General features: G+C 38.2%; 11 protein-coding genes and 3 non-coding genes across 14 annotated transcripts; 7 read left to right on the top strand and 7 right to left on the bottom strand.

The window, feature by feature from the left end:
* Positions 1 to 72: 72 nt before the first annotated feature.
* On the top strand, positions 73 to 1,116 carry PET130 (Pet130p; the record flags this gene model as incomplete). The annotated part of the gene is made up of 1 exon (XM_033911363.1): positions 73 to 1,116. One exon carries the CDS (start codon positions 73 to 75, stop codon positions 1,114 to 1,116), a length of 1,044 nt encoding a protein of 347 aa, XP_033767254.1.
* A 914-nt stretch (positions 1,117 to 2,030) lies between these two features.
* On the top strand, positions 2,031 to 2,101 carry SPAR_Jtrna13G. The gene has a single exon. It is a non-coding gene; the product is annotated as a tRNA-Gly (tRNA).
* A 134-nt stretch (positions 2,102 to 2,235) lies between these two features.
* On the top strand, positions 2,236 to 2,895 carry APS3 (Aps3p; the record flags this gene model as incomplete). The annotated part of the gene is made up of 2 exons (XM_033911362.1): positions 2,236 to 2,257; positions 2,333 to 2,895. 2 exons carry the CDS (start codon positions 2,236 to 2,238, stop codon positions 2,893 to 2,895), a joined length of 585 nt encoding a protein of 194 aa, XP_033767253.1.
* Positions 2,896 to 3,322: 427 nt separating this feature from the next.
* On the bottom strand, positions 3,323 to 4,870 carry RRN7 (Rrn7p; the record flags this gene model as incomplete). The annotated part of the gene is made up of 1 exon (XM_033911361.1): positions 3,323 to 4,870. One exon carries the CDS (start codon positions 4,868 to 4,870, stop codon positions 3,323 to 3,325), a length of 1,548 nt encoding a protein of 515 aa, XP_033767252.1.
* A 356-nt stretch (positions 4,871 to 5,226) lies between these two features.
* RNR2 (ribonucleotide-diphosphate reductase subunit RNR2) lies at positions 5,227 to 6,426 on the bottom strand (the record flags this gene model as incomplete). Its single annotated transcript, XM_033911360.1, has 1 exon — positions 5,227 to 6,426. The coding sequence occupies one exon, from the start codon at positions 6,424 to 6,426 to the stop codon at positions 5,227 to 5,229; it is 1,200 nt and encodes a 399-aa protein (XP_033767251.1).
* Positions 6,427 to 7,729: 1,303 nt separating this feature from the next.
* SPAR_Jtrna12M lies at positions 7,730 to 7,802 on the top strand. Its single transcript has one exon. It is a non-coding gene; the product is annotated as a tRNA-Met (tRNA).
* Positions 7,803 to 7,982: 180 nt separating this feature from the next.
* Positions 7,983 to 10,451, top strand: VPS53 (Vps53p; the record flags this gene model as incomplete). Its single annotated transcript, XM_033911359.1, has 1 exon — positions 7,983 to 10,451. One exon carries the CDS (start codon positions 7,983 to 7,985, stop codon positions 10,449 to 10,451), a length of 2,469 nt encoding a protein of 822 aa, XP_033767250.1.
* Positions 10,452 to 10,580: 129 nt separating this feature from the next.
* On the bottom strand, positions 10,581 to 11,171 carry MAD2 (spindle checkpoint protein MAD2; the record flags this gene model as incomplete). Its single annotated transcript, XM_033911358.1, has 1 exon — positions 10,581 to 11,171. The coding sequence occupies one exon, from the start codon at positions 11,169 to 11,171 to the stop codon at positions 10,581 to 10,583; it is 591 nt and encodes a 196-aa protein (XP_033767249.1).
* A 219-nt stretch (positions 11,172 to 11,390) lies between these two features.
* Positions 11,391 to 12,462, top strand: BET4 (Rab geranylgeranyltransferase BET4; the record flags this gene model as incomplete). Its single annotated transcript, XM_033911357.1, has 2 exons — positions 11,391 to 11,393; positions 11,482 to 12,462. 2 exons carry the CDS (start codon positions 11,391 to 11,393, stop codon positions 12,460 to 12,462), a joined length of 984 nt encoding a protein of 327 aa, XP_033767248.1.
* Positions 12,463 to 12,671: 209 nt separating this feature from the next.
* Positions 12,672 to 14,984, bottom strand: HCA4 (RNA-dependent ATPase HCA4; the record flags this gene model as incomplete). Its single annotated transcript, XM_033911356.1, has 1 exon — positions 12,672 to 14,984. One exon carries the CDS (start codon positions 14,982 to 14,984, stop codon positions 12,672 to 12,674), a length of 2,313 nt encoding a protein of 770 aa, XP_033767247.1.
* Positions 14,985 to 15,435: 451 nt separating this feature from the next.
* Positions 15,436 to 17,484, bottom strand: KAR2 (Hsp70 family ATPase KAR2; the record flags this gene model as incomplete). The annotated part of the gene is made up of 1 exon (XM_033911355.1): positions 15,436 to 17,484. One exon carries the CDS (start codon positions 17,482 to 17,484, stop codon positions 15,436 to 15,438), a length of 2,049 nt encoding a protein of 682 aa, XP_033767246.1.
* Positions 17,485 to 17,809: 325 nt separating this feature from the next.
* On the top strand, positions 17,810 to 18,565 carry TAD2 (tRNA(adenine34) deaminase; the record flags this gene model as incomplete). The annotated part of the gene is made up of 1 exon (XM_033911354.1): positions 17,810 to 18,565. The coding sequence occupies one exon, from the start codon at positions 17,810 to 17,812 to the stop codon at positions 18,563 to 18,565; it is 756 nt and encodes a 251-aa protein (XP_033767245.1).
* A 141-nt stretch (positions 18,566 to 18,706) lies between these two features.
* SNX4 (Snx4p) lies at positions 18,707 to 19,978 on the bottom strand (the record flags this gene model as incomplete). Its single annotated transcript, XM_033911353.1, has 1 exon — positions 18,707 to 19,978. The coding sequence occupies one exon, from the start codon at positions 19,976 to 19,978 to the stop codon at positions 18,707 to 18,709; it is 1,272 nt and encodes a 423-aa protein (XP_033767244.1).
* Positions 19,979 to 20,383: 405 nt separating this feature from the next.
* On the bottom strand, positions 20,384 to 20,457 carry SPAR_Jtrna11V. The gene has a single exon. It is a non-coding gene; the product is annotated as a tRNA-Val (tRNA).
* Between the last annotated feature and the right edge of the window lie 317 nt (positions 20,458 to 20,774).

Here is a 20,774-nt window from a genome sequence, read left to right as displayed (position 1 = left end):
CACTAAAAACATAGAAACGCGATGACAGGTGAAGAAAGGAAAGGATAAAAAGGTCGGTAGAAAAATCAAACCATGAGGGTTTTCTTCACACTCCTATCGAAAAAACTCAAAAACCAACTGGTGGTTCGGCAATCAACCACTATGCATAGTAGTGATCCCTTTTCAAAATTTATAGTGACTAAAGATACCAAGCCTCTTTCTCTTTGTGACCTTCAAAGAAGCGATTCAATTAATTCAGCAATGGGCTTACATGTTGGGAATACTGTACTAAGTACACTTACTGATTTACAAAAAAAAGAAGAAATAAACTGGGATCCAGTACAATTTGTTGCTAGCAAACTTCGAGGAGTAATTTCTCCCATCCAAGCATATGTGACAATTGGAAAAAAATTTTGTCCTCATTCATTGGTATACAATAGTAGATTTTTTCAACTCCATTACTTCCCTGAGGACCATTTCATGTCTTGTTTCAGGAAAAGTAAACCTGCAATAACAGTTAAATCTAATAAGAAGTTCTATTTAAATGGAAAGGTTTTCAACAAAGACCAAAAATATTTCAATGAATCTAGGATATCAAAAGCTGATGAAGTCGAACTAAGCAAAATTCATACAGTGATGACGCGGCTTACATCTAAATACAGAAACAACATACCCTCTGAATTTGCATATTTGAGACGAGATTTGAAATCAAAAGTTAAAACAACGTTTATCAAGGAGTGGTGTAGACTAAATGGTGATAAGGCCATTTGGGAATACAGTAATCGTAATAAACCTTCAAATATCAATCCTACTAGCATAAAAGACACACCAAAGAAAAGTTTTTTAGACAACTCTGGTAGAAGCACTGTCGGAACAGCAAAGGACGGCTACTATTTATACATCGTGAGCATATTTCCTGATAAAGATATGCTAAGTGAATTTAATGACGAAGTCAATAGGAGCGTTCAAAAGGTTGCCAACTTGGATTGGGATAAGTTCTTAATCCCAAAAAAAGGTGCGAAAGGCAAAACTTGGGTAGAAACGTTCAATGACAGTATAAACGTGCAAACAGTTAACAAAATACTCGAGATCAGCAAGTTTCCATTTGAACTAAGAAGAGAACAATTAAAAGGCTAAAAAGGGCTAAACTTGCATCTCTCTTGTTATCAACTATATATATCTGCATATAAGTTTTAGATATTTTTCATGGAATATATAAACACAAGAACGTCACTTCCAGGCCTCAGTTACTGTCATTCACGGTTTGTGAAGAAAGGACTATCTACACCCCGGGATTTTAAGCTGTTGTACGGTCCTGTATGGGGAGCATCGGATTTAAGCCATCATAGTGCGATATATAATATTAACAGTAAGATTACAATAATAAATGGATAATGATATGTGGCCACGTGATATATAGGCGCAGTAAAATTAAAGAATTGTTACTCGAACGATTAACTTGACATTTACATATGTAAGGATATGTTCCGTTCCATTAAAAGTATAGTAAATGATCTCACCACTATTATGTTGGTCATGCTTAGTATGTCCAATCGGCGTGTTGCAAAATCTTTTTGAGAATTATTTGGGTAATTAGATAATTGTTGGGATTCCATTGTTACTCAAGGCTATAATATTAGGTACACAGAATATACTAGAAGTTCTCCTCGAGGATATAGGAATCCACAAAAGGGAATCGATAGTTCTACATAGTGTTATTACTTTATCTTCTTTCCTTTTATACGTTGTCATTCATTATCCTATTACATTATCAATCCTTGCATTTCAGCTTCCATTAGATTGGATGACTGTTTCTCAATCTTTATGCCATCCTCTTGCACCGCATATTATAATATAATCTTAAATAGATGATATTAGAATTTCATTCCAACACTTTTGGCAACGAGAAAGGCCTCAAAGCAATTCTTTATGAAGTAATAAAAGGGGAATTCACATACAAATTTTTTTCTTTCCTATAAAACAAATAACTTCTTTGTAATTACTGACATATTTATATTTCTCGAATATAAAATACTCATATCAATTAGTTAGCGCAAGTGGTTTAGTGGTAAAATCCAACGTTGCCATCGTTGGGCCCCCGGTTCGATTCCGGGCTTGCGCAATTTGATTTTTTAAGCTTCTTACCTGATACTGTAGTAGATACTTTTTTTAAATGTTCCACTAGATTGAAATCATACCTGGTGTAACTATACAAGATCTGAGCTACAAAGGCCACGGCATAAACAACGTTACACGATGATTCATGCAGTTTTAATATGTATGTATGATTTCTCAAGAACCTTCCTTTCTGCCAAGATTACATATTACTAACACAATTGATCATACATAATAGTTAATAAGAAATGTCAACCAAGATTGGTGAAATTCTACACGCCCGTGGATCTTCCAAAACAGAAACTGCTATTAGAGCAAGTATATGAATTGATTTCCCAGAGGAATAGCGATTTTCAAAGTTCTTTTTTAGTCACACCACCATCACTTTTGTTAAGTAATGAAAGTAATAATGATGAAGTAAACAATGAAGATATTCAGATCATCTATAAAAACTACGCCACACTGTATTTTACTTTCATTGTGGATGATCAAGAATCGGAACTGGCCATATTAGATCTGATCCAAACTTTTGTGGAATCACTGGACCGTTGTTTTACTGAAGTTAACGAACTTGATTTGATTTTCAACTGGCAAACTTTAGAAAGTGTATTGGAAGAAATTGTACAGGGTGGTATGGTCATCGAAACGAACGTAAACAGAATAGTTGCTTCCGTTGACGAACTCAACAAAGCTGCTGAATCCACAGATAGTAAAATAGGAAGACTATCGTCTACTGGATTTGGAAGTGCACTACAAGCATTTGCTCAAGGTGGATTTGCGCAATGGGCAACCGGGCAGTGAAGAAACGATTTTAACTATAATGAGGATTTCTTTGATTTTTCAAGATCAGCGCATGAAATGGAGTTGAAGAAATCAGTTGGACCGGGCATCTTCCAGCTTTTTTAATGTATAGTGCAACATCAATCTCCTTTTCTTTTTAATTCTATTTTGTGACTGGATCTGGTCATAGAATATAGATAATCGTATGTACAATATAGTGGCACTCTTAAAAGTTAGATTGTCATTGTATTTAGAGAATGAGTTTCCCAATTAACCATCCCCTTTATTTGACAGAGAAAAACAAGTTCTAGTAATGTGAAAGTTATTGAAACAATACAACTAAGGATATATTTCCATGATGATATGTATCTATGATAAATGCAGGTTGGTATATGTTATTTAAGTAGTATGCATAGAAATAGCAGTCCAGTGAAAAAATAAAGAAGGGTCAATTCATCCTATGCAGACAGGCGTTTTTAATCCTGAAAATGCAGTCTTTCAACTGCTGTTTAGAAATAGCAAAATCCACTAAAAGTCGCGATGCTACTTGGGTTAGAAGTCTACCGATAGCCTCCTTCCTGGTCGGTAGATGGGGATCTTGACGTGTAGAGAAATCCAGTGTTTTATTGTTGTTGTCAAAGTAGGGCGTTTGCTTCGCGTATCTTTCTTGCAAATCTTCAATAAATGTCAATTGATGCTTCAAGTCATTCAGTTCACTATCATTACTAATGTCACGATCCAAGGGGAAGATCTTGTACAGTTTCCTTCGAGCAATTTTTTGATCAATGGTCATCCCAACCGATTCATCCTCATTATGCAAAGATTTTGTTTGTGTGGGCAAAAATTGCTTTTCCATCCAGTTCAAGAACTCCAGGGTTTCATCCTCAGACCATTGGAAATAATCGTTAGAAGTCGGCTTATCTGGGTAAACCACTTTAACGATATTCCTGTCGATAGATTCACTTGTGGTTGTACGCTGAGTTAATGATTCCGTGAGAGCAAGAATCCATTTCAATGGATACTGTCGGTCTCTATCAAAAGAAAGCATCCAATTTATCGTGAGCATGAAATAAGAGAGGACTCTGAGTTCAGCATGGTTGCTTATTGGCCCTGTGTGGCGCTCATCAGTTCTTTCCCATAGTGTTAGGTTCTGGATGTCTGCCTCTTCAAATTCGATAACTTGTTTTGTATAAAAGTAAAATTCTGGAGGTAGAGTGCATTGCATCACCAATTTTAGTAATAGGCCCTGGCACGCAATTTGGGAGTTGAAGAATTCTTTGAAGTGGATCATACCACACGTCAAAGCGATTTTGTTGTACAGTTGGCCATTAAAAGGAGAGATCGAACCTTCTAATATGGAAACATAGTAATTTGGAAGCCGGGTCCTCCATGATTTCGGTAGTAATTCACTTGCCTGGAAATACGGCATCTTGGCGCTACATATCCATTTGATGTAGTCACAAGTGTAGACCGGTAGCGACAAATGAGTGGATGCAAGATATAGAATGGAGATTGTCGATGTCATGTGTAATTGAAGTCTTAGGTCTTCTTGCGGTTGATCGTTGATCGTCTTCAATATTTTGAGCCATATTATCTTGGCGACATGTTCGAACTCCTCAGGGAACCGCATTTCATCTATGAGCCAGCGGATCTGCCTCTTCAAGATGAACTGGAAGGATTTCAGAAATAATAATTTGGCGTCGTGACCGATGAGTTTCTTGAATTTTTTATGAGATTGCCTTTGCTGCTGTTGCAACAGTTGCGAGTTGGTGAGTTGACTAGATTGAAAACTACCAGTGGCGTTGGTGGTAAGATTTAGACGTCTTGTGATAACACCTGCACCAAGGCCGTTGAGATCGTCTTCATCATCGTTAAATTCTACGTCACCTTCCATGACATGGCCATATTGGCATGTTCTTCTCCCATCGATGATACGCCAAAGCCGCGAGGGGCAGTTATCTGTACCGCAGATGGGACCCCTTATGAACGTAGACATTCTGAAGTGAAATAGGAGTATGTCCGAGTGCGTGTAATTACTCTTAAGGACATTTTGTTTCAGGTTTATATATATATATATATATATATATACATATATACATGGAAGTTTTTTTTTTTTTTTTTTTTTTTGTTCAACTTTTAAACTTTTCTTTGTTTCCCGATGCCCTTCCCTCTTCAATCTACAACATACACATGGAATTGAGCCAAAGTTTCCCGTTTGACAATATATTAGATTCAATATAAAAAAAAGTTTATATGATTCAGTGTATATATATATATATAAATAAGAGGTGCGAAAGCCCACACAAAGAGATAAAAGAGACTGAGTAAAAAGAAATATATAGAGAGAACCTCTTAAAAGTCTTCGTTGAAGGTGAAAGCACCGGCTTCTTGGTTAGTCGACTTGGACATAACACCAGCCTTTTGGTAATCAGAGACTCTCTTTTCAAAGAAGTTGGTCTTACCAGCCAAGGAGATGTTTTCCATAAAGTCGAAGGGGTTTTCGACCTTGTAGTATTTCTTGTTACCAAAGGCGACCAAAAGTCTGTCAGCAACGAACTCAACGTATTGGTTCATTAGGTCAGCGTTCATACCTAGCAAGGCAACTGGCAAGGCATCCAAGAAGTATCTTTGTTCAATTTCCACAGCCTCGGTGACAATTTTTTCAACAATGGCTGGGTCTGGTTTGTTCTTCAAATGGGCGAACAACAAGCATGCAAAGTCGGTGTGCAAACCTTCGTCTCTGCAAATCAATTCGTTAGAGAAGGTCAAACCGGGCATCATACCTCTCTTCTTCAACCAGAAAATGGAGGCGAAGGAACCGGAGAAGAAGACACCTTCGATAGAGGCAAAGGCGACTAGTCTTTCACCAAACAAGGCGTCAGCGTCTTGAATCCATCTTAGAGCCCACTCGGCCTTCTCACCGATTTCTGGGATGGTGTGAATGGCATTGAACAAGAATTCACTTTCCTTAGGGTCCTTGATGTAGGTATCGATCAACAAGGAGTAGGTTTCAGAATGAATATTTTCAATCATGATTTGGAAACCATAGAAACTCTTTGCCTCTGGAACTTGAACTTCGGTGGAGAAGTTTTCAACCAAGTTTTCATTAACAATACCGTCAGAAGCGGCGAAAAAGGCAAGAACTCTAGAAATAAAAAATCTCTCGTTTTCGTTCATTCTGTTATTCCAATCATGAATATCCTTAGACAAATCAATTTCTTCAGCGGTCCAGAAAGAGGCTTCGGCACGCTTATAAGCTTGCCAGATTTCATGGTACTTGATAGGGAAAAGAACAGTTCTTTCCTTGTCCTCATTCAACAAAGGTTCCTCCTTTTCCATTTCCTTAAGTTTGTGACGGTGCACTTGGTGAGATTTCAAATAAGCCTTGTGATTTTCAGCATCCTTGCTCAATTTCTCCTTAAGCATGTCTGACTTTACTCTGTTTTCCTCTCTCAATGTCTCCAATTCCTTGTTAAGGTTGGACTTGGAATCTTTGATTTCCAAGTCGGACAATGCTTCGGCAGCAGCTTTGGATGGGGTCTCTTTAGGCATAGTAATTGGACAAATAAATACGTGTATTAAGTTGGATTCTTTGGTAGATAGCCAATTGAGGGAACAAGTATAAAAAGAAAGAAAAAGAAAGAGAAGATTAAGAGCGAAAAAGGGGAAACTGATGAGGAAAGGAACAATAGATAGATTCAAAAGATGATGGTAACGCGCAAACACTACCGCTATATATACCTACAAAACTCTCACTCTCTCATTTCCTGCTTCGTTCGTTTCGAGTTTCCAAGGGTATGGTACGGTGCTATCTGTCCGTGCTTCCCCTCCTTTGCTTTGCTAAGAAAATTTTTCTTTTGTCAGCACCAACAACACGCTACGCTCTGCGCTGTGCTACGAAGTGGTCTCTGTGGCAACGGGGGCATTGTGCCCAGGCCCGCTCGCAGGGAGGTCTGGGTGTGGGGCGTGCGCGACCTCGTTGCCATGGCGATCGCGCGTGGGTGAGGTCTTTCCCCAAACGGTCGCCCGTTGCTCCGGATTCCGCATGGTTGTCGCGTAAACAAAAAAAACACGAGAGAGGGTGGATGGCGCTGAATAGTGGAAGATTGTGCGATGTCAAGTAAATAAGCTTGTTTGTGTGGTTGAGAATTTTTATTTTTTCCTAATTTTTTTCTCTTTTGAGTGCGGAGGGGCAGTGCTATAAACTTTGCCTGCTTCTTGTTCGACTTCGGCTTCCTGTGCAGAACGCAAAATGGTGTGCGCGAGGAACGAGGAAGACAACGCTTTAGATTGGCTTTTCTTCGCCCATGTCCGTTGCGATAGCGATATGATGAGAAATCGATAAAATTTTAGATCAGTACACCACACTTTGTAGTGTGGTTAGATCTGGTTTGTGCGGCCTCGTGCCAGTAAGTAGTAATACTATGGCGAAAGAAAAGAAAGCAAGCGCAATATTTCCTTGTGGCAACGAGAAGACATAGAGGTCAAAGGAAAAAGATAGAAAAGATAAATAAAAGATAAATAAAATTAAGGTAGTTAAGAGAGCTTTGGTATCCACACTTATTTGAGACAGAGCATAACCCTTTTCTGTCCGTGCAGGCACTCCAATCACATAGAGTTATGAAATCTGGCCCGAGGCCATTGCGAGCATGGTAATCAGTGATGACATTGTCCCTTTTTTTATTTTTTATTTTTTATTTTTTTTGTTTTCCTTTCTGTTACATCGCTTGCATCTCGGACCCATCAAAGGAAAAGAAGAAAAAAGTTGATGTTTTAGTGGGGTGGCAAATTATACCAGTGTAGTAAATAAAATGCACTTGGTATGTGAGGTTGTGGGGTTTTAGTAAGATATATTGCTTCAGTAGCTCAGTAGGAAGAGCGTCAGTCTCATAATCTGAAGGTCGAGAGTTCGAACCTCCCCTGGAGCACATTTTTATTTTTTTCCCTTCACATGGTTTTTTTTTTCTTTCGTTTTTCGTAGGTAAGTAAAGAAGAGAAGGAGAGCCAAAGTGTAAATATGTAATCTGTGGTAACTGAAAAGTTACTGAATTGTTGTTAACTGCTGCATTTTCACGATATCTTCCATTCTCGTTTTTCTCAAACGGACAATGTTAGAAGGTACGGTGGATTATGACCCGCTGGAAGATATTACTAATATACTTTTTTCAAAAGAATCCCTGAATAACATAGATGAACTGATCAACGTTACCAGAAACTACAAAAAGCAATTGCAAGAGGACATCCTCAAGGAAGAGGGTGAATTGAATGAACATCCTAGGGAGTCCGCTGAAATGGAGGTTTCTCTGAGGAAGGTTTTCCAAGATTTCAAAGAAACTCAAGATATCTCAGCCTCCACTGAGCTGACGATATCGAACCTGACAGAAGGTATCTCGTATCTGGATATTGCCAAGAAAAATCTCACTCACTCTTTGACTCTTTTCCAAAATTTAAAGATATTGACAGACAGTTACATACAATGCAATGAACTACTTTCACAAGGCTCATTCCAAAAAATGGTTTCTCCTTATAAGATAATGTGTTCGCTAGCTGAAAATACATTCATCTCTTATAAATCACTGGACGAGATAAACTATTTGTTGAGCTCCATATCAAGATTGAAAGCAGACACTTTGTCCAAGATCAAACAAAACTACAATGCGCTCTTTTCGAGCGGCAATATCTCCGAGCATGATACAGCACTTACCATTGAATTGCGCGAAGGTGCTTGCGAGTTACTCGACTGTGATACGAGCACGAAGGCGCAAATGATAGATTGGTGTCTGGACAAACTACTATTCGAAATGAAAGAGATTTTTAGAGTAGACGACGAAGCCGGATCCCTGGAAAATTTATCGAGAAGATACATTTACTTTAAAAAAATTCTCAATAATTTTAATTCAAAGTTTGCAGATTATTTCTTAAAAGATTGGGAAATGGCAGTCAGACTAACCACCTCCTTTTATCACATTACACATAAAGACCTTCAGATACTACTGAAAAGGGAATTTAAAGACAAGAACCCTTCAATTGATTTATTCATGACAGCATTACAATCGACACTAGATTTCGAAAAATATATTGACGTGCGATTTTCTAAAAAGATCAAAGAACCAAAATTAAGTTCCTGCTTCGAACCTTATTTGACTTTATGGGTGTCTCATCAAAACCAAATGATGGACAAGAAGTTTCTTTCTTACATGAGTGAGCCTAAATACCCCTCCAATGAAGCAGAATCTCTAGTGTTACCCTCTAGTGCAGACCTTTTCAGAACTTACCGTTCCGTACTGACTCAGACCTTAGAGCTCATTGATAATAATGCCAACGATGCCATATTGACTTCATTGGCAAATTTTTTCAGTAAATGGCTTCAAACTTACTCCCAAAAGATACTTCTTCCTTTGCTGCTGCCCGACAATATTGAGGTCCAAGATAAACAAGAAGCTGCCAAGTATACCGTCTTGTTGATCAATACAGCTGATTATTGTGCCACAACTATAGATCAATTGGAGGATAAATTATCTGAATTCAGCGGCAATCCTGAAAAACTGGCAGACAGTTTTGCGAAAACGAAAAACATATACGACGATTTACTGGCGAAAGGAACCTCTTTTCTGTTAAACCGTGTCTTACCCTTAGACCTAAATTTCGTATGGAGAGAGTTTACCAACAACGATTGGTCAAATACTACAATAGAAGATTGTAGCAGGTATATGGTAACCCTCAAATCCGTGCTAAAAGTGCCCGCATCAGCAGACTCCTCCATCAAACAACAGCAAGAACAACCTTCTACTTTGGCGTTTATTTTGTCACAATTCAATAGAGATGTTTATAAATGGAATTTCTTAGATAAGGTGATTGATATTGTCAATACTAATTTCGTAAGCCATATCATCCGCCTTCTGCAGCCTATTCCGCCTTTCTCCCTGGCGGGCAGCAAAAGAAGATTTGAAACCAAAACTGTTGTCAACATTGGCGAGCAGCTTCTTCTTGATCTAGAATTGCTAAAGGAGATTTTCCACACTTTACCAGAAAATGTCAGCAACGATTCTGATTTGCGAGAAAACACCTCTTATAAGAGGGTGAAAAGACATGCCGACAACAATATAGACCAGCTACTAAAGTTTATTAAACTTCTAGTGGCGCCTCTAGATTCTGCTGATGATTATTATGAGACTTACTCCAAATTAACTAATAATAACCCTGATTCAGCGGTATGGTCTTTTGTCCTTTCTTTGAAGGGCATTCCATGGGATTTGGCGTTGTGGAAAAAATTATGGAGTGCGTACAATTTGGAAACAGACGACACTGACGAAGGCAATAGGCCAGACAGCAACCGCGATCTTTTCATATTTAAATGGGATAAGGTACTTCTAGGGCAATTCGAAATTAATTTGGCAAGAATCCAAGATCCAAGTTGGTCAAAATTTGTGGGACAAGATTTGAAAATATCACCACCTGCTATGAAAAGGATAGTATCCACCCCTCAAATACAACAACATAAAGAAGAGCAAAAAAAGCAAAGCTTGAGCGTCAAAGATTTCGTTTCTCATTCGCGATTCTTCAACAGAGGCACCTAAAAACGCACGAAATGGTTTACAGATGAATTACTTAGTATAGTATAATATCTTCATAAATCTATATTCTTTTTTCAACATTGAGATCGAGATTTTTATGGATTTCCGTCTTGTTTTTGGCTTGAGCCTTTATTAATATTTATAGCTGACCTGCGCCCCGACTTTATGATCGTTTGTAGAAAATGTTTTAAATTGAACCACTTCTCCATCAGGTATTTCTTTACTATCGGAGTCGGCCCATTCTAACGGGACTTTGGCATCCGCATCTGTGTATGCTAGTACTGTGAATGTGTACCCACCTTCTTTCGATAGTTCGGGCAGAAAGGTAACGCTTGAAGTGATTTGCCTGATCAAACCTCTGATTTGTGACTGTGTTGTATTTAAATCCACAATTTCCTCCTGCTCGTTGCTACTGCTGGGAATATGTTGCACATTGAAGGACCACCTTTCCACCACCTCTCCCTCATCCTTGTCTATAATACATAGTACCAGTTGATTGCATTTTCCACCAAGAAGCCACCTGTGAACTTGTAAAAGGATTTTCCGAATATAATCTTTTAGTTCATCATCATGTGTCTTAAGTAGTGTTAGATCATACTTTTTCACCGTTACAAAATCTTCTGCTGGATATACGCCTCTTTGGTACAGAATGGAATTAATGCTGTACTCAAAAAATTCTGTAACTGTCCTTGTTGAACCCTTCAGTGATATTGACTGTGACATTTGAAATGTGCTATTGGGCCCTTTTTAGAATGGTCTTCTATGCGCTTGCACGATTATTTAACATCAACCATTCTTCGGGGCGTTTTTCTATTCTTGAAATGTTAAATCATAAACCAGATGTAAACGTTTGAAAAAAATGAAAGGCAAAAAAGAAAAAACCATGTTTAAGCTAAACACATCTATTTTACTGGATTTGTTCTATAGATCAGTAGATCAACAATGGTATGTGCATTTCGAATGTTTACTACAAATATGAATCTTTTTTTTTACTGACTGCCAAGCAATTTTTTATATTTGCCACATTAAACAGCATGGCGTTAAAAGGAAACAATGGACCAAGGAACTATTGAGACAAAAGAGAGTTCAAGACGAAAAGAAAATATACGATTACAGAAGGTTGACTGAAGATGTTTTGAATTTGAGAGATGAGCAAGTTCATTCAGTTGAAGCTCTGAAGAAAACATCAGAACTTTTAGAGAAAAATCCCGAGTTCAATGCTATTTGGAATTACAGGAGGGATATCATAACCAATTTGGCTTCTGAGTTGGAAATACCTTTCTGGGATAAAGAGCTAGTCTTTGTAATGATGCAATTGAAGAATTACCCCAAAGTCTACTGGATATGGAATCATAGACTTTGGGTCTTGAAACATTATCCTACAGATTCACCTGAAGTCTGGCAAACTGAACTTGCTGTCGTAAATAAGTTATTGGAACAAGATGCAAGAAATTACCATGGGTGGCATTATCGCAGAATAGTTGTTGGTAACATAGAAAGTATCACTAAAAAAAGTCTTGACAAGGACGAGTTTGAATATACGACGATAAAGATTAACAATAACATTTCTAACTATTCCGCATGGCACCAAAGAGTACAGATCATAAGCAGAATGTTTCAGAAAGGAGAAATTGAAAATCAAAAGGAGTATATTCAGACTGAAATCTCTTATATCATCAACGCTATGTTTACCGACGCCGAAGACCAGTCTGTGTGGTTTTACATTAAGTGGTTTATCAAAAACGACATTGTTTGTAAAACTCTGGACAAACAAGAGTATCTTCAAATGCTGAAAGATCTAAGAGAAAACGTTTTGTTAATAAACAATGACGAAATTGAATTTTCTGGGAAGCAAAACATTTGGTGTTTAAAGATTTTATTAGTTCTAGAGGACGTTTTGGAAGAAAACGAAGCTCTAACGGAAAAAAGCTCGGAGGGGTATTTGGCCCAGTTGATAGATGCTGATCCGTTAAGGGAAAATAGATACCTACATCTCCTGGGACATCATGAGTGAGATTATGCATATACTGGCGTATAAATAGTGGAACCCATTTAGTTTAAGCGGGATTTCAATCAACTCTTGAAAGGCACAGAAGTATACACTTATACTCCTTTAATTATAGCATTGTTGATTTATAGCACGAGCAAAGAAGCAAGTATAGTGGCGTTGAGAGTTAATGTATACAAATTCTAAATACTATAGATTCGACTATGCAAGAGGTTTTAACCCTGGATTAATTTAGCTGTCAAAGATTCTAAATCCTCCAAAGTTTGTGGTTCTTCCACTTCAATAATGTTATCATCAACTGAACTGGATGGATTGTTGCCATGGGAATAGTCAACAGTTCTAGCTTTCTTTTTCAAGTGGCCTTCCGACTCAGACATATCATCGTCGCTCATATCATCACTCAAGTTTCCTGTTCCTAAATATGCTACTGGCTCCCCTTCCTTTTCATCTCCAGAAATTTCTTCTTCCATGGCAGCTTCCATTTCTCTTCTCATGGCTTCTAGTCTCTTTCTCTTTTTTTCCTGTTTTTTTTCCTTAGCCACCTGCTTATCAACATTGTCAATGTCAGCCATTACTGCAGATTCCTTAGTTAAAAATTCTGTCTTTTGTGCCTCCGCATCACCTTTCTTACGAAATTCTTCTTCATCTTCGAGTTCGTAGACGGGATGGGCTTCGCCTTCATCATCAAATATTAGTTTACTAGCATTACCCTTGGAAGCCAGAGACGCTTTCTTCGAAAGTGCTTTCTTTTGTGCTCGCCTTGAAGTTGGAAGCGTTAAAGCTGGTAACTCAGCTTCATTTATCTCATGATCTGTACGCTTGACAGAGATGAAATCATCATCCTCGTCTTCTTGTGCTTGAGCCTTCGTTATATTCAAATAATGTTCACTTAAGATAGTTTGATTTTTACGTTCAAACATTTTATCATATTTTGTTCTTGGTTGTTTTGACTTATCTTCAATTACTTCACCATCTTCATTTGCTTTTGATAAGAATGCTAGCTGCCTTGGGGCATTTTTCCTTTCTTTAGCCTGCTCAATGGTCTTCATACCCTTCATCTTGATCTTCGGAGCCCCTGGTAAACCAAGAGAATAAGCAAATTCTTCTGTTGGCAACTCATCAAACTTGAAAACTTGTTTGTCCTTTTGTACATAGATAGATCTCACGTACGATATAAATGCCTTTTGTCCTAGATATTTCAGTTCTGGATCCTTGAATAATAAAGATTGCAATTGTGGTTTGATGGATTTCTTCTTTGATTGTTTTATATTAAGTTTGCTTGGCTCAATTTTCCTAGCTTGAAGTCTTTTTAGGAACGCTTCCTGCTCTTGTGGAGTTAACATAATTAATGATTTACCCTTTTTACCGTAACGAGCACATCTGCCAACTCTATGGATATATGTGTCAACATCCTCCGGACAATCAACTTGAACAACCCAATCGACTGCAGGAAAATCAATACCTCTAGCAACGACATCTGTAGCAAAAAGACAGACCTGTTGAGCGCGATTAAATTTGTCTAAAGTTTCTGTCCTAGCACGTTGTTTTTGCCTACCGTGTAAATGCATTAAAGAAATACCAGGCTGCATCTTCCTAAATGTCTCGTAAACAAAATGTACCTGTTTGGAACTTGATAAGAAAATAATCATTTTGCATTTTAAATGTGATTTTATGAAACTGAAAAGAACGTCCAATTTGTCTGCCAAAGGAACCTCAATATAGGATTGTTGCAAAGTTTCTGGAGTGGATGGCTCTTTGTTAACGGACCCATCCATAACATCATGTGCACCAACGGTTTTATAATCTGCCAAGGATAGCCTAGCCAAGTCTGCAACAGATTGGGATTGAGTTGCCGAAAATAAAAGCGTTTGTCTAGATGGTGACAAAGTGCTTACGATAGCATCTAGAGTTTTTTTAAATCCCATATCTAAACATCTATCAGCTTCGTCAAGAACAAGCATTTGTAAATTGGAAGTATTTAAACCTACAGCTTGATCTAAATGCTGTAAAATACGACCAGGTGTACCGATAAGAATGTTAATTCTTGATATTCTTTCTAGTTCAAATTTAACATCTTTACCACCGATAACCAACCCAGCTGAAAATGACGTGTGGCTACCTATTTTGGTTAATACTTCGTATATTTGCATGGCCAACTCTCTTGTGGGAGATATAATAAGGGCTCCTAACCCATCAAATTCAGTCCATTTTTCGCGGTATAGCTTTTCAATGACTGGAACTAAAAATGCTAGCGTTTTACCAGAACCCGTCTTTGCGGCTGCTAATACATCATGACCTTGTAAGGACACTGGGATAGAATCGGCTTGGATCTCCGTAAGTTTTATAAAGGATGATTCTCTTAAGCCCTTCAAAGTTGGTTCACTAATGGGGAGGTCTTTGAAAAATTTGGCTTTGGTTATCTTAGGGTCATACTCATCAATTTTAGTTTTCAAGTTTTCGATGTACTCATCTTCCTTCTGACGTAAAGTCTTTCTTTGCGTTGTATTCAGTCTATTTTTTTTTGCCATTTCAGTGTTAGGTTCTCGAGCTTTTAACTCTTTCTATTAGAATGTTTAAGCAGAGGTTTCAATAGTGATGAGATGAGATGAGATGAGATGAGATGGGCTTAAGCACTTTTTGTTTCAGTGAAAAATTTTCGGAACGGGGAATAAATTATCATCAGGGTAAGAAAAAATTGTTGAATAAAATTGGCATATTTGCAACACAGTTACCACCTTTGATTCTTTAACCCTACCCCCAATACTCTTCAATGAATTTTCTATATCATTCTTTCTAATTTTATAACTTAAAAATGCATATATTTACGTATATACTCTGTATAATCTCCTCCAAAACTTGTGTAAAGCTCGAAATTTGAGTTAGCTATGCATGTATTTTAGAAGAAATGTAGATATTTTATGCAAGTCAATAAATTAACGACCTTGAAGCTTCCAGCAGCAAATATTTTAATTATTTTATCTACAATTCGTCATGTTCGAAATAATCACCATCGTCATCTTCATCTTCGTCGTCGTAATCGGCAGCAGTAGAACCGTCAGCGCCACCGTACAACTTAGAAGTAATTGGATAAGCGACCTTTGACAAAGATTCAAACTTTTCGTCGAAGTCTTCAGCAATGGCGGTTTCGAAGTTATCATCCAACCATTCCAAAACGTCGTTAGCAGCATCTAATAAAGTTTCCTTATCTTCTTCTTCCAACTTCTCACCCAAGTCACCATTAACCTGGTTTTTCAAAGAGTGAGCGTAGTTTTCCAATTTGTTTCTAGATTCAACTTTAGCCTTGATAGAAGCATCTTCAGAGGCGAATTTTTCAGCTTCTTCCACCATTCTATCAATCTCTTCTTGAGTTAATCTACCCTTGTCGTTGGTGATGGTGATAGATTCAGATTTACCAGTGCCCTTATCTGTGGCAGACACCTTCAAAATACCATTAGCATCAAGTGCGAATGTGACTTCAATTTGTGGAACACCTCTTGGTGCTGGTGGGATGCCGGTCAATTCAAACTTACCCAATAGATTGTTGTCCTTAGACATGGCTCTTTCACCCTCGTAAACCTTAATCATAACCGTTGGTTGGTTGTCAACGGCAGTAGAGAAGATTTGAGATTTCTTTGTAGGAATAGCAGTATTCCTCTTGATTAAAGGAGTCATGACACCACCAGTGGTTTCAATACCAAGAGTCAAAGCGTTGACATCCAATAAAACAATATCCTCGACACCTTCTTCACCGGATAAGACACCAGCTTGAACAGCAGCACCATATGCAACAGCTTCATCTGGGTTAATACCCTTGGAAGCCTTCTTACCATCAAAGAAAGATTCTAACAATTGTTGGACCTTTGGAATTCTTGTGGAACCACCAACCAAAACAATATCATCAACATCCTTCTTTTCCAAACCAGAATCTTGCAAAACTTTCTCAACAGGTTTCAAGGTCTTTTTGAAAAGATCTAGGTTTAATTCTTCAAACTTAGCTCTAGTCAAGGTTTCACTCAAATCAATGCCATCAACGAATGAGTCGATTTCGATACGGGTGGACATTTGGCTGGATAAGGCACGTTTAGCCTTCTCAGCTTCTCTCTTCAACTTAGCTAGGGCCTTGTTGTTGTCAGAAACATCAATACCGTGCTTCTTCTTGAAAGCTTTCATCAATTGACGAACGATCTTATAGTCGAAATCTTCACCACCTAAGTGAGTGTCACCAGAAGTGGCTTGGACTTCGAATACACCGTTTTCAATAGACAATAGAGAGACATCAAAAGTACCACCACCTAAGTCATAAACAATAATTTGATGTTCCTTATCAGATTTATCTAAACCGTAGGCAATGGCAGCTGCAGTTGGTTCATTAACAATTCTCAAAACGTTCAAACCGGCGATGGTACCAGCATCCTTGGTGGCTTGTCTTTGAGCATCATTGAAATAAGCTGGAACAGTGACGACGGCGTGGGTGACCTTAGTGCCTAAATAATCTTCGGCAATTTGCTTCATCTTACCCAAAATCATACCAGAAATTTCTTCTGGGGTGAAAATCTTCTTTTCCCCCTTGACACTGACTTCCACAGCTGGTTTTCCATCTTTATTAACCACACTAAATGGCAGGTGCTTAATATCTTTTTGAACAGATCTGTCGTTATATTTCAAACCGATCAATCTCTTAATGTCGAAAATGGTGTTTTGAGGATTGGCAGCAACTTGATTCTTTGCAGCATCACCAATCAATCTTTCATCATCGGTGAATGCCACGTAAGATGGGGTTATTCTATTACCTTGCTCATTGGCAAGAATTTCAGTCTTACCATTTTTCATTACAGCAACACAGGAATAAGTAGTACCTAAATCAATACCGATAACAGTTCCATAGTTTTCTACATCATCGGCACCTCTAACTAAAACATTGGAGGAGTGGAAAGAATTCTGTAAAGGTAATATTACCACGAAAAGGGCATACAGGACCACCGAGAGTGGTACCAGCAGCTTGCCAGCGCTTAGTCTATTGAAAAACATGGTATATTGGTACGCTTTTTTCCCTTAAGACTACTCTTGACGACCTCAAAAGATAAAATTGAAACACGTTAACCTTCAGTAATCTACTGCCATATTTATATCTTCCAGAAAACCCTTTTCGTGTCCTTTATATAAAAAAGCAACTTTTTCGACACGCTGTCCAGTTCCTCGGGTGCCGCGCCGGGTGAAAATTTCCAGAATGTTCCATTAAAATGGAAAGTAGTAGCTAACATATCAGAATTGGATGAATGATGAGTCCTAATAGGATCTACACTTTGCTTGAAAGGCGGCTGGTGACTGCGGCGAAACTAGAGGACAACACACTATGCAGCATGTTGAGCATATGAGGACAGCTGTCCGTTTGGCTAGATACGCTCTTGACCACGATGAGACACCGGTAGCTTGCATCTTTGTACATACACCAACTGACCAGGTGATGGCCTACGGCATGAACGATACGAACAAGTCACTAACTGGAGTAGCACATGCTGAGTTCATGGGGGTCAATCAGATCAAGGCGATGTTGGGCTCTCGCGGAGTTGTTGACGTGTTCAAAGACATTACTCTATATGTTACTGTAGAACCCTGTATAATGTGCGCGTCTGCTCTCAAGCAATTAGGCATTGGAAAGGTGGTGTTCGGTTGTGGTAACGAGAGATTTGGCGGCAATGGTACTGTCTTGTCAGTAAATCATGATACGTGTACCTTGGTGCCCAAGAATAATAGTGCGACAGGTTACGACAGTATACCGGGAATCTTGAGGAAAGAAGCAATAATGCTACTGAGGTACTTTTATGTAAGACAAAATGAAAGGGCCCCCAAGCCACGATCTAAGAGCGATAGGGTGTTGGATAAGAACACGTTTCCGCCTATGGAATGGTCGAAATATCTCAATGAAGAATCATTCATTGACACTTTTGGCGATGATTACAAGACGTATTACGTGAATGAAGCAGATTTATCCAGTAATAATGTGGATTGGGATTTGATTGACTCCCGTCACGACAATATAATTCAAGAACTGGATGGACGATGCAAATTATTTAAGTTCAATGTGCACAAGAGATCTAAAGTTTGGTGAATAAAAATCAGCTCATAGGGTAATAGCAACATTTGTATATATGTAGATGTTTTTCTTTCTTTAAATTTGGTATAAATATAATCAAATAATCGTAGCGCCAATGCTATTATTAAGGGTAATAGGAAAATATTGAAAGCACCATTATAGACTATCATCGACTTTTTCCCATGCTTCCAGTATCCGTTCGTAGAATTCGATGTGATGGTCCGCTAATGAACCTAGAGATTGCTTGATTTCAGATGTTTTAACACTTTCGAAATGGTCTATTTCCTTCAAGCATTCTTGTTCGAATCCGTCCGCTACCTTTTTGGCATTTTCTAGTTCACCTGTTAGTGACGTTATCTTGCCTTCTAATTTGTTGATTTTTTCTCTGCGTGAAGCCTCTTGATTTATTCCCGCTAACTCTTCTAGTTTATTAGCAAAAAAATTACTACCTCCGTACCCAGAAATCAAGTTATTTTTTTCTTTGATTGACCTGGTCAAATAATCACTCAGCTCTTCGTAGTCTATTTGTTTCTGGTCCTTCAATTTGATCAGCTGTCGCATACTATCAATGTAGTGTTCAAGATCCTTCAAGTCAACAATATATTCGTAATCCAAATACTTCGTAAGATCTTGTAAGCCGTAGGACAGCTGTGTTACTCCTTCATTAAAGATTTTCAACTTCGCAGCAAGTTCCTCGTTTTCACCTGTAACCAGTTCTTGTAATTCTTGTAAATTGGTGCCTAACTTTGTATAGTCCTCGGACATCGAATCGTTCTTCTTCACAACTTTATGAAATAGTTTGTCTATCTTTGTCACAGTTCGATCTAGTTTATCGCTTTTTTCCTTTATTTCAGTGAATTCTTCGTTTTGCTTATGAACCGTTTTGAAAGCATTCATAAAGGCATCAGTAACTTCATCTTTATTTGGCTGTAAACTCTCCTGGAGAACTTTGCGATGAGATTCCCAATCTTTGCTCACCAAAAAAGTTCTGAAAACTTTTGATTGAGAAAGATCGGGATGTAAAGAAACCCTCCTTAGGAAATTTTGCAAACTGTGACATCTTTTTTGTGTAAATCTCTGGCTAAATCTATCGCCTGCTATGTATTGGAAAACTTTCTTATCAGGTAATGGTGGGATGATGCAGGCAGGGAATTCGTTGAGTAGAATATCATGCAAGAGCAATAAATCACTGTATCTTCTATGTACAACTATAATAGACTCTAAATTGCCACGGTTATCATAAAATGCCGTATTGTTAGTCTTTGTTGATATTTGATAACTTACGTAGCCAGATGAGGAGCCTGGGTCGCCTGTTCTTTTCTGCGGATCAGAGACAATGATTTCAAACCAGTATGGTGGCTTCTCGGGATTACCTCTGACTTTATCCTTTGCTTTGCTTGTTAAATCGTTCTTGCTTTTGTCTGTCATATCCCCAGTAAAGAGCAAAATTGTGGTATACCGTAAATAAAGTTCAATAGGGGGCTTGAGCTGCTACCAGAAGTTAATCGGTTAATCTTACTTCCCCACTTCGCTCACGCAAATGCTTGGTATAATTCTCCTCTCATTTCTTTAATGCCAAACTACACATCGCTGTTGGGCATTGCCACCCCTTTCAGCTGGGCCGGCGAATACCCGGCAGAGCCTTGTAAGCGCGGCATAGATTTTCTAATTGCAATTCTGAATGATAAATAATTAAAGTAGAAAAGGGATGAAATGTCTTAGTATTGCATATCGGGCATATATGGTATTTGATTGTGCACAAAGAGTAGCGTAATTTTGAGAATAAGGGACTTTTCTTGTGAATTAAGACAACAAAAAAATAAAAATAAAACTTGATTTCGCCCAGGATCGAACTGGGGACGTTCTGCGTGTTAAGCAGATGCCATAACCGACTAGACCACGAAACCAATTATTATTGAAAATGTGTTGTATCTCAAAATGGGATACCTCAGCATTACTAGATTTACCAACCTAGACATAAAACATGTATGAAACACGTACGAAACAATAGACAAGATTAAGTATACTAGGCAACCTACTTGCCTAAGATGAACCAAACCAACCAAACGTATAAATACCTGAACAATTAGTTTAGATCCGAGATTCCGCGCTTCCACCCTTTAGTTAGATTCAGATCTTATATAGATTATATAGGATAAGTAATATTCCGTGAATTACGTTAATAATAAGTCTGACAACAAGTTACTCTCCTAAACGACTTTAG

Source organism: Saccharomyces paradoxus, chromosome X (assembly GCF_002079055.1).
Source record: "Saccharomyces paradoxus chromosome X, complete sequence".
NCBI lineage: Eukaryota > Fungi > Ascomycota > Saccharomycetes > Saccharomycetales > Saccharomycetaceae > Saccharomyces > Saccharomyces paradoxus.
This window is presented reverse-complemented; position numbering and strand designations above follow the sequence as displayed.